Raw genomic sequence first — 12,070 nt, forward strand, 5'->3', positions numbered from 1 at the left:
TAAGAAACTGTGAGCTGGCTCACACTAACTCAGCTTAGAGGGAATACCGATTACAACCAACGCTCCCTCTAAGCCATGGAGCCTCGTGAGCAGAAATGCTACTTTCTGAACTCCTGGCATTCAAGTTGTGAGTCAGCGATTTGGCTACTGCTTAAATTAGTTTGCTCTGGAGCCCTCCTCCCTGAGCAAAGACAAAAACGTGTGAGCCGGAGGCTAAGAAACTGTGAGCTAGCTCACACTGACTCAGCTTAGAGGGAACACCGATCACAACCGATCTCCATGTGACAGAGATCACTTTCCCCTGGAGAAAACGGCTGCTTTGGAGGGTGGACCCTACAGCATTTACCCCTCTGAGGTCCGTCCCCTCCCCAAGCCCCACCCCCAAATCTCCAGGAATTTCCCAACCCAAAGCTGGCAACTGTACAGCCTCCAGACGTCCACAGCTAACGAACAGTGACCCCATGATTGGACACAGCCCTCCGTCAGTTCCCCTCCACTAGGGACAGTCCCTGTGTCCTGGAATTTGTCCCCGAGCGCCCCTATTCCCACCTCTGGCAGCAGCCCGGTTAATATTCTGCTTCTACGAATTACCTGAGTTGTCCTCCTTCGGGGCACCGTTCCCTTCCCGCCTGCCTCTCATTTCTAGGGCAGACCCACAGAAAGGCGTGGGCAGGAACGGGGAGGCCGTCGGGGCACGCTTTGAACCGTTCGCAATACCTTTGTGCGTTTTATGTATTCACTTCGGTCAGGCCCAAGGTTGCCAACTCCCAGTTTGGAAATACCTGGAGATTTGAGGGTGGAGACTGGGAGAAGGGAGATTAGGGAGGGGAGGAGACAGAAGAAGAAGAGGAGGAGGAGGAGGAGGATTAGGAGGAAGAAGAAGAAGAAGAAGAAGAAGAAGAAGAAGAGGAGGAGGAGGAGGAGGATTAGGAGGAAGAAGAAGAAGAAGAAGAAGAAGAAGAAGAAGAGGAGGAGGAGGAGGAGGATTAGGAGGAAGAAGAAGAAGAAGAAGAAGAAGAAGAAGAAGAGGAGGAGGAGGAGGAGGAGGGCTGAGAGAGCTCTGACAGAAACTGCTCTTTTTCAAGGACAGCTCTTGTCAGAACTACGGCTTGCCCAAGGTCATCCAGCCAGGTGCAAGTGGAGGAGTGGGGAATCAAACCCGGTTCTCCCAGATTAGAGTCCGCGCACTTAACCACGACACCAAACTGGTAGGGTCTGACGCCACGCAGCCCACGTTCCAAGCAATGCTCTCCCTAAGCTGTGGAGTCTTGCAAGCAGAAATTCTACTTTGTGAGCCACTGGCATTAAAGTTGTGAGCGAGTGATTTGGCCACTGCAGAAACTAGTTTGCTCTGGAGCCATCCCTTCCTGAGCTGAGACAAAAATGTGTGAGCCGGAGGCTGAAAAACTGTAAGCTGGCTCACACTGACTCAGCTCAGAGGGAACTCTGGTTCCAAGGTGGCCATCTTCTCCGGGAGAAATGGAATAAGTATTTTCACTTTTTTCAAAAAATAGATGAATAAAAGAGTTCCGTAGTCTAGAGATCAACTGTAATTCCTGGAAATTTCCAGACCCCACCTGGAGATTCGTAACCCCAGGGGTCATTTCATAGAAAAAGAGGTGCAGGAGCTCTTTAGCATAACTTGTTTGCATAGGCCACAACCCCTGACCTCACCGGAAGTGTGCCAGAAGGCAACACCCACTGCTCAGGCTCCACTGGACTGTTTTGGATTGCTAGCTATTGGGGGGGGGGGAACGTGCAGATCTGCCCTCACAGAGGAGGGAGAGCTTGTACCTGAAGGTGGGCTGGGGGGGGGGGCTCTGCAACGTACTTGGCTGCTTCTTGCTCCTTGTGGTCTGACTGAGGGCTGCTGGGAGCAGGGGGCGGGGCTTGTTGCATGTGCCACACCCCCTGGACTCCTTACTGCCGGAGCTCCGCTCCTGTGTGCTCCCGCAGGAAATGACCCCTGGGCCCCGGGATCCTGGAGGTCTTTTGCCTTCCTCTGGGCACAGAGCAGGGGTCACTGGGGGAGGAGGGAGGGAAGGGAGTCCTGAACTTCCTGCATTGTAAAGGGGGTTGGACTAGATGACCCTTGAGATACCTTCCAGCTCCGTATTTCCATGTAGGCTGCTTAACAGTAACCCTCTGGGGAAAGTAGCAGAGTAAGAATTAATTGAATGAATACTTGCAAAGAAGTATTATTTGCCTTTTTTGAAAAAAGCAACAGCTGAGCTTTCAAAAACCCCGAGACCTTAAGGGCCAGTCTCCATTCCGATCCAGCACACGCCTCTTGGAAACCGCCAGGTCCGAAGGGCCGCAGGGGAGCAAAATCCGGGTCTGCAGTTGACTGTTCGGCTCTCTGGGGCGCTGCAGGCGGGGAAAGCTTAGCAGAGGTTCTCCCAGTAGATCCGCTCTGTCCAAAGCCGGTGTATTTACCTTGGCAAGCGGCACATAACAAACCCACTCCGTTCAGAGAGGAGAACCGGCTCCTTAAAAATATAGGCGTGGAGACAATGGGGAAGGTTTTTGTTTTTCCAGGTAGATTTTTCATTGAGCTGCGGAAACACTCGGAGCTTGGACTGAAGTCAGGCAGGGATTTCAGGCATTAGAAGGACGTGTAAAGATCCTCTTCCAGGCAAACCTCTCTGGAGGAGGCCGAGGCCTGCAAAGTGATTCTCCTGGATTCCTTTTCAGAAAGCCACACTGGACAACACGTTCTTGGAAAAACGGGACACAACTTGTTTCAACCGAGGATTTATAAGCAGAATCTTCCACAACAGGCTTGCTCGATGCTTAGGGTTGCCAGACTCCAGGTGGGACCTGGAGATTCTTGGAACTACAACGGATCCTTAGACAACAGGGATCCAGTTCCCCCTGGGGGGGAAATGGCCCTATCGATGCACTGAGAACTCCTCTCCTTTAATAATAATAATAATAATAATAATAATAATAATAATAATAATAATAATAATACTTTCCGTTTATTAATCGCTTTCCCCAGTGGGCTCAAAGCGATGTACAGTTACTCAATATAGACAAGAGACTAACAATGTTTTTGTAGGGGGATAGGGAAGACAACATATATATTCATTTTTAATTGCACGCGCCGTCACTGCCCGGTGTAGACGTCTTCTGGCTTGGCTCCGTCATTTTCTACACGGCTGCTTGTTGGCCAGGCTTCAGGACCCGTATGTCAATCGCCACACTGCCACCGCCTGGCCGGAACATCCATTGCAGGGATTCTTTCGTAGCCGAGAAGCTTTTTCGCCTTCCAAGCCTCGACCAGGATGTCCGACCGTCAGCTAACACCCTCCCACAAGGGAGATTGGCGTGCCCACCCTCTCTAAGGAGTGGTTCCCATTTTATCTACTCGCCGAAGCTTTTGAATCGCTGGGTGGACAATGAGCTGGGGACAACAGGCTGGCTGCTCACACCAGCACGGGGCTCGAACTAACACAGTTCGGATGTTAAGACAATGGGATATACCCACTGTGCCACCGCTCCCCTGAGTCGCATTTCCCCTTTTTGCCTCACCCCTTCCCATAGGAGTTCATTTTTTTCTTTTCTTTTCTTTTTTCAATTTTTCCAATTTTTGGGAAAAAAACAAAAAATCTTCAGGAAAAAAACGGGAAAAAACATTTTTTTTTCTGAATTTTTCTGTTTTTTTTCCGGGCCTTCACATCTCTAATCCAGGCCCCGCCTGGAGGTTGGCAGCCCCAGAATCCTGGGTGCGGGTTACAAGCCCAGGTCAGGACCAATGCTCCCTCTAAGCTGTGGAGTCTCGTGAGCAAAAATCCAACTTTGTGAGTTGCTGGCATTCAAGTTGTGAGTGAACGATTTGGCGACTGCATAAATTAGTTTGCTCTGGAGCCCCATCCTTCCTGAGCCAAGACAGAAATCTGTAAGCTAGAGGCTAAAAAACTGTGACCGATTTCACGCAAGAGCTGTGCCGCGTTCGCGCCTCCCTTTGCCCCGCTTCTATTGGTCAATTTCCCACTTGAAGCCGCGCGGCTACGGTTTGACCTGTGGCTTTGCCCGATTTTCCCCGCGGTTTCGTGATCCTGTTTTTTGTGGCTATAGAAGCCAGGCTACGGTTTACGGGCCCGGTGCATTGCCCAGAGCCCCACCAGACCGACAAAGAACGCCTCTCTAAAATGAGACTGTCTCGGGCGTGTCGGGAACAAGTCGGTGATGTGAGCCTCTTGCTTGGCAGTCCAACAAGCCCCGCAATGACATCACCCGGCCAATTTGCTCAGCGCGGCTATTAAAAAATCAAGCATCACCCTTCTGGGATGGGAACAGCGGTTCATCAACCTGCCTCTTGTCCTCTGACACAAACAGGCGGGCTCCTCCTGTGTTTTACAAGGCTCAAGATAATCGGGTGTCGCTTGAATGCTTGGCTCCTGTTCCCGGTGATGCAACCAGGGCTTGGGCCGAGGCTTTCTCACATCAGAAGCAGGTGAACACAAAAGTTTCTGGAACGCAGCATGGCCACCGAGGCATGCGCCTAATGAAACCGTTCGGTCGAGAAAGGCATCTCCCTGTGGCTTCAGGACTTTCTACACCAGGCGCCTGCCCAGAGTAACAAGCTGAGTGCAGTTTGGGAGGGTCGTAGGGCCAGGTTTACACATGCATAGAGGCCCCCAGGTCTCTCGGTATGGGTAATACCAGGGGTCATTTCCTGCGGGAGCGCACAGGAGCGAAGCTCTGGCAGTAAAGAGCCCGGGGGGGGCGAGCACATGCAACAAGTCCTGCATCCTGCTCCCAGCAGCCCTCAGTCAGAGCAAGAAGCAGCCAGGTAAGCTGCAGAGTCCCCCCCCCCACTCCCCCCAGTCCAAAACAGTCCAGTGGCACCTTTAAGACCAGGTTTTATTCAGGTACAAGCTCTCCCTCCTCTGCGAGGATAGATCTGCACGCCCCCCCCCCTAGCTAGCAATCCAAAACAGTCCGGTGGAGCCTGAGCGGTGGGTGTTGCATTCTGACATACTTCCAGTGATGTCAGGGGGTGTGGCATATGCAAATAAGTTATGCTAATGAACTCCTGCACCTCTTTTTCTACGAAATGACCCTGGAGGGAACACTGGTGCCCACGAGTTCTTGTCTTGTACGAAACGGGCATGCAACAAGCTCCACCCCCTGCTCCCAGCAGCCCTCAGTCAGAGCAAGAAGCAGCCAGGTAAGTTGCAGAGCCCCCCCCCCATCCCCCTGGTCCAAAACAGTCCAGTGGCACCTTTAAGACCAAGTTTTATTCAGGTACAAGCTCTCCCTCCTCTGCGAGGACAGATCTGCACGTTCCCCCCCCCCCCAAATAGCTAGCAATCCAAAACAGTCCAGTGGAGCCTGAGCGGAGGGTGTTGCCTTCTGACACACTTCTGGTGAGGTCAGGGGGTGTGGCATATGCTAATAAGTTATGCTAATGAGTTATGCTAATGAGCTCCTGCACCTCTTTTTCTACGAAATGACCCCTGGGTAATACTCCCTCTAGTCTTGTGAGTAAAAATTCTACTTTGTGAGCTCACAAAGTGAGTGAGCGATTTGGCTGCTGTATAAATTAGTTTGCTCTGGAGCAGTGTTCCCTTTAAGCTAAGTTAATGTGCGCTAGCTCGCAGTTTTTGAGCCTCTGGCTCACACATTTTTGTCTTAGCTCATGAAGGATGGCTCCAGGGCAAACTAATTCATGCAGCAGCCAAATGGCTTGCTCACAGCTTTAATGCCAGTGGCTCACAAAGTAGAATTTTTGCTCACAAGACTCCACTGCTTAGAGGGAGCGTTCCTCTGGAGCCATTCTTCCTGAGCTAAGACCAAAAATAATGAGCTGAGGGCTAAAAAGATGTGAGCTAGTCTCACACTAACTCAGCTTAGAGGGAACACTGGTGGGAAGGCCTCCCATCGGCTACGCTAGTTACTTTATTCTGAAAACAGTGACGTTGGTTGCATTGCTATGTCGCTTGCGGGAACAACACGACAGTGACATAGTGTAGCTCAAGGAATCGCCAGAAACATTAGGGCTCCTGTGGGGCACCATTGTGTCCGACAAGACCTTTCCTGGCATCCACCCAGTGTTTTTAGAACGTGGGCGTGGACAAGTGGACCTTTTGCCCAGCAAGGCTTCTGATTGGCTACTGGAAATTTGATTGGCTGTGTAGATTTTAAAGAAGCATTGCTTCCTCAGCAGGCGCCACCACAGCACAAGGATCGTCACTGTGCGATGGGAGGCAAGCTGCGGCAGCCATTTTGTGGTTGGCTCAGCCTCCTGTGGCAGCCATTTTGTGACTGTGTCAGAATTCCAACGGTGCCCACAAGCTCAAAAAGTATGGAGCCAGTTTGGTGTAGTGGTTAAGTGCGTGGACTCTAATCTGGGAGAAGCGGGTTTGATTCCCCACTCCTATACTTTCACCTGCTGGATGACCTTGGGCAAGCCGTAGTTCTGATAAGAGCTGTCCTCTCAAGAGCAGTTTCTGTTAGAGCTCTCTCAGCCCCACCCACCTCACAGGGAGTCTGTTGTGGGGAGGGGAAGGGAAAGGAGCTTGTAAGCTGCTCTGAGACTCCGAGTGGAGGGCAGGGGGTATAAATCCAATCTCCTCTTCTCTCTTCTTCTTCTTTATGTACAGGCGATCTAACACACACACACCCCAAAAAAAAACCCCAGAAACAACAGCCACAAGCGATTTCTTCGTTACCTGTTTCAGGGATCCACGTCTCGAGTCAATTGCCCCCGTTCACGCAAAGCCGGGATGTTCAACTGGCACAACCACGTCCTTAACTTTTCATCGGCAACGTCACTTTAATTCCCCTTGACGGATGCCGCCCTGGGAAATCTTGTGTTGGGGACGGGAGGCGGCAACAGGTGCTTCACTGCAACAGCTTCTCAGTCAGCCGGGATCAAGCTTTAGCAACAACCGACAACTACCTGTTGGCAATCATCCCCTCCCTGAATTTGAACTTCTGACAAAAATACCAGTAAGCCCTCAACAAAGGGTTTGGTATCTAAAGTGTATAAAATGTTACTAGACAGCTGGGGTCATTTCCTGCAGGAGTGCACAGGAGCAGAGCTCCGGCAGTAAAAAGCCCAGGGGGCGGGCACATGCAACGAGCCCCACCCCCTGCTCAGTCAGAGTAAGAAGCAGCCAGGTAAGCAGCAGAGCCCCCCCCGCCCCCCGGCCCAAAACAGTCCACTGGCACCTTTGAGACCAAGTTTTATTCAGGTACAAGCTCTCCCTCCTCTGCGAGGACAGATCTGCACATTCCCCCCATCCACCCCCAATAGCTAGCAATCCAGAACAGTCCAATGGAGCCTGAGCGGTGGGTGTTGCCTTCTGACACACTTCCGGTGATTCCAGGGGGTGTGGCATATGCAAACGAGTTATGCTAATGAGCTCCTGCACCTCTTTTTCTACGAAATGACCCCTGGTCCTCAGGATTGCAAAGTTTCGATCTGGGCTAGGCATGGATCCGTAACATCCCGGGTCAAACGTCCTGTAACGTTTCCCACACTGAATTAATGCAAAAAGGGCTACATCGGTGGTCGAGGGATATTATTAAACAAAATCGCACAAATATCCGCAGTCTTCTTACGGTCTGGACCAAACGCTATCCTTAAGCAAAATAAGCATAGAAGAATACGTTGACGCACATTAGAAGAATGGCGTTGAGGCAGCAGACCCGGGCCCAGAAAGGAGACGGCACACGGTCCCCGAGGGCCTCTGTGGTGGGTATTTCTGACTTCACAGTTGGGGGGCCGCAGGCGCCGTTCCAGGTCTGTCGTTCTGGGGACTCTGTCAGAGAACAAGAGAAATGGGTAGCGGGCGCCGGGGCTCCTTTTGAAAGAAAAATAAATATTGCACGGGGTAGGTTTGTCCAGTGACTACGATCAACCCCCTGCCCAATGCAGGACCAGCCTGAAGCATCCCTGACAAATATTCGTCCAGCCTCTTCTTGAAAGCCGCCAGTGAAGGGGAGCCAACCACCTCCCTTGGCAGCTGATTCCACCTCTGGACCACTCTGGCCGTGAAAAAGGTTTTTCCTAATATCCAGCTGATACCTTTCTGCATGTAATTGAAACCCGTTGCTTCGGGTCCTCTCCTCCGCTGCCAACTGGAACAGCTCCTGGCCCTCCTCCGAATGACAGCCTTTCGAATATTTAAAGAGAGCAATCACGGCCCCCCTCAATCTCCTCTTCTCCAAATTAAACGTTCCCAAGGCTCTCAGCCTTTCCTCGTAGGGCTCAGTCTCCAGACCCCTGATCATCACTAACTGGAGCTTCCAGTTACAGGAGCAGTCTATCTCCACAGTGGATGCTGAGGTCGAACAACAGGGCAAACCATCATACCCAAACTCATGGGCTTAGCAGAAGACTTTGGCCAGACACTGCTGGAAACAGGATGATGGACCGAACAGACTTTTGTCTTCTTTCAGGATAACTACTATATTACATTTATATGCTGCTTTATCCACAACGGGGACCCAAAGCGGCTTACAACATTCTCCTCTTCTCCATTTTGCCTTCATCAGGACCCTGGGAGGTGGGCTAGGCTGAGACGGTGTGCCTCTCCCAAGGTCACCCAGCAAGTTTCCTTGGCAGAATGGGGATTCGAACCTGGGTCTCCCAGATCCCAGTCGGACACGTAAACCACTACACCACGCAGGCTCTCCGCTTTTATGTTACGGGCAGACCCCAGTTGCCTGACACGCTTTAGAGAGCCAAATGCCTTCGCGTGAAATCTTCTGAGCCACGGTGCTCCAAGGAGCAGAAAAGGGGGTGCCTTGGATGTATCCCCCCATCCGAGTTAGGGTCGCCAACCTCCAGGTGGTGCCTGGAGACCCCCTGTAACTACAACTGAACTCCAAGCAACAGAGAACCCTCGCCGAAACGGCCCCCAATCCACCAACGAGGGTCAGGCCGCCAAGGGGAACCCCACTCCCGAAACGGCTGGATCAGGCCCACGCCCCCAGTGTGATGACGCCACCCGGAAGTGACGTCATCACTCTGGGGGCGTCACCGGGCGACGCTCTAGCAGTCGCCCCAAAAACTCTATGGTGCCATAGAGGGGGTTTTTGGCGACTGCTAGAGTGTCGCCCGGTGACGCCCCCGGCGTGATGACGTCACTTCCGGGTGGTGTTACAGCGGCGTGCACTATGTGCAAATGTACACAGAGTCCCCTGCCGCTACAGTAAGAGACTTGGCAACCCTACCCACTTACCACAAATGCTGGTGCTCCTGCCAAGGAACTCACAGCCTCCCCAATGTCAACAGCGGGAGTGCCAGTCAAAAGGCAAGCGGGCACCAGTGAAGGGGACAGTCTCCACGGGACTCTATGGCACTCTACCCCGCTGAAGCCCCTCTCCTCCCCAAACCTGACTTCCCCAGGGTGTATGAAGTGTGGGGGTTCAAACCTTATTTTGGGTGCAGGGGGCACTTCCTTATTCAAATCTCCTTTGGAGTACAGGCCTCGGGGAGGCCCTGCGAACAGAAGCTCGTGGCATCAGAACCGGTGTTTGGACCGGGCAGCACTGTATGTCACCTTACAGGGCACAGTCCCCAGAGCGTGGGGATGGGTCGCTTGGGGTGGTCCAAAGATTATTTTGGGGTGCAGCCTGGCCCCAGTGTCTGCTTGTGTGATTGTCCTAGGGGCACTGCACTTTGGAGCAGCTGGCACCGGAAATGTGCTTTGGACCAGGATACAGCATATGTCCCCTCGAAGGGGAGAGTCCTGTGAATGTGGGGGTATATGATATGTGGTGGTCCAGGCCTTATTTTGGGGTTCAGAGCTTTCCAACTCTCTCCTTAGTGTTTCTGAATGACTACACGAATAAGTAACTTTTAAGGAACGAATAAGGAAGAGCGAATAAGGAACCAACTTTAGCCTCCTAAAACTCTAGATATTTTGCAACCCAGAGTTGGCAACCCTGTTAGTCCCTGGGCAGAACAGACCTCCATATTCCCAGGGGTGACAACGGAGGTTCTGTTCCCAGCGCGCCCCCTCCCCTCCCCTCCCCCAGGAGAGACGAACGTTCCCCTACCCTCTTTTGCCGTCCCAGAGGGGCTGTTCTCAGGCAGTGGTTTGGGCACCGAAAGTGGGGGAGAAGACAGGGGTCGCTCCGGACGAAGGGTCCACCAGGTCATGCTCTCGACCTGCAGTTTTTAACGAGGAAAGAAACTTATCTGTGGTTGAGCCATAGAGTTTCTGGCCATGCCTAGAGCGACACTGTGTCACTTCCGGGTTTTTTCCGAGACGTGATATTGTGCTGCCTGCGGAGCTGTCTCCCCGCCCCCAGAGCTCCTGCGTGTTGCCAGGCATGGAATGGCAGACTTGGTGGCTGGCCAGCAATGTTCCCGCTAAGCTGTGGAGTCTCATGAGCAAAAATCCCACTTTGTGAGCTCCTGGCATTAAAGTTGTGAGCGAGCCCTTCGGCACCTGCATAAAATAGTTCACTCTGGAGCCCCATCCTTCCTGAGCTAAGACAAAAATGTGTGAGCCGGAGGCTAAAAAACTGTGAGCTAGCTCACACTCACTCAGCTTAGAGGGAACACTGCTGGCCAGTATGCATGCCAACCTCCAGGTGGCAGCTGAAGATGTCCCACGATTGCAACTGACCTCCGAGTGACAGAGTTCCGTTCTCCTGGAGAAAATGGCTGCTTTGGAGGGTGGAGTCAAGGAAGGCCTAAACAAAAGGGCTCTCTCTCTCCCACGGACCAGTGTGACCTCCTGGGCCTTGAAATATGTTGAGCATGTCCCCGTCCACCCCCCCAAACCAGCTCCTTCCCCCCCCCCGGCACTGACAGAACCTGGCATTTCCTTTTCACCTCCAGAAACCTTTCCCTTTTACGCCGCTCACTTACGCAACCGCAAGGGCCCTTCAGCAAACAGACCCAAAGCAGCCCTGTTTACCCCTCCGGCATGTTCCGATCTGCCCCTCCGGAGGCTCCGGAACCAAAGAGAACCAACCTCCCGTAGCTGAGGGGGTGCCGGCAGGGGTCATTTCGTAGAGAAACAGGTGCAGGAGCTCATTAGCATAACTCATTAGCATAACTTATTTGCATATGCCACACCCCCTGACATCACCGGAAGCATGTCAGAAGGCAACACCCACCGCTCAGGCTCCACTGAACTGTTTTGGATTGATAGCTATTGGGGGGGGGACGTGCAGATCTGCCCTCACAGAGGAGGGAGAGCTTGTGCCTGAATAAAACTTGGTCTTAAAGGTGCCACTGGGCTGTTTTGGACCGGGGGCTGGGGGGAGCTCTGCAACTTACCTGGCTGCTTCTTGCTCTGGCTGAGGGCTGCTGGGAGCAGGGGGTGGGGCTTGTTGCATGTGCCCGCCCCCTGGGCTCTTTACTGCCGGAGCTCCGCTCCTGTGCATTCCTGTTCCTGCAGGAAATGACCCCTGCCGGGTACAGGAGCCATGCTCTGCCCCTCAGAGGTGGTCTCTAGGGTGGTCAGCCCCCCCCCAGCCACCAGTGGGGGGTAGGGTTGCCAGATCCAGATTGGGAAATGCCTGGAGATTTGGGGATTAAGACTTCAGTGGGAACAATGCCATAGAAGTCACCCTCCAAGGAAGCCATTTCCTCCAGGGGAACTGATATCTGTTGTCTGGAGACGAGGTACAATTCCGGGGAATCTCCAGGTTGCACCTGGAGGCTGGCATCCCTAGTAGTTTCAAAGAAAGAACTCTGCCTCAGGGAAAAAATTGGATGAAAAGTGAAACAAGAAGAGGAGGAGGAGGAGGAGATCGGATTTATACTCCGCTCCTCCCTCAGAGTCTTAGAGCAGCTTACAACCTCCTTTCCCTTCCCCTCCCCATGACAGACACCCTGTGAGGTAGGCGGGGCTGAGAGAGCTCTTTCAAGGACTGCTCTTGAGAGAACAGCTCTGAGAGAACTTGTGACTGACCCAAGGTCAACCAGCTGGCTTCATGTAGAAGAGAGTGGGGAATCAAAACCCGGTTCTCCCGTTACAATATCGAAAAAAGAGAGGTTTGCTACCCGACCTCTTCCTCTGCCTTTTGTGGATCTCGGTTGCTTCATCACGAATGCAGAAAGCTTAGCTTAATTTAAATTCTGCCTTTCCCT

At 52.6% G+C, this 12,070-nt stretch overlaps 1 protein-coding gene across 1 annotated transcript in view; it reads right to left on the minus strand.

Moving 5' to 3' along the window:
* Positions 1–7,596: 7,596 nt before the first annotated feature.
* The window catches only part of SLC5A10 (solute carrier family 5 (sodium/sugar cotransporter), member 10), a 162,911-nt gene continuing 158,437 nt past the window's right edge, over positions 7,597–12,070 (minus strand). Inside the window, exons 14-15 of the mRNA XM_015409209.1 lie at positions 10,021–10,132; positions 7,597–7,775 (exon numbers count right to left, since the gene is read on the minus strand). Coding sequence (XP_015264695.1) covers positions 7,597–7,775; positions 10,021–10,132 — 291 coding nt within the window. The remainder of the gene's footprint in view (positions 7,776–10,020; positions 10,133–12,070) is intronic.

The sequence above is a fragment of the Gekko japonicus genome, unplaced genomic scaffold (assembly GCF_001447785.1).
Source record: "Gekko japonicus isolate JY-2015 unplaced genomic scaffold, Gekko_japonicus_V1.1 scaffold103, whole genome shotgun sequence".
Lineage (NCBI taxonomy): Eukaryota > Metazoa > Chordata > Lepidosauria > Squamata > Gekkonidae > Gekko > Gekko japonicus.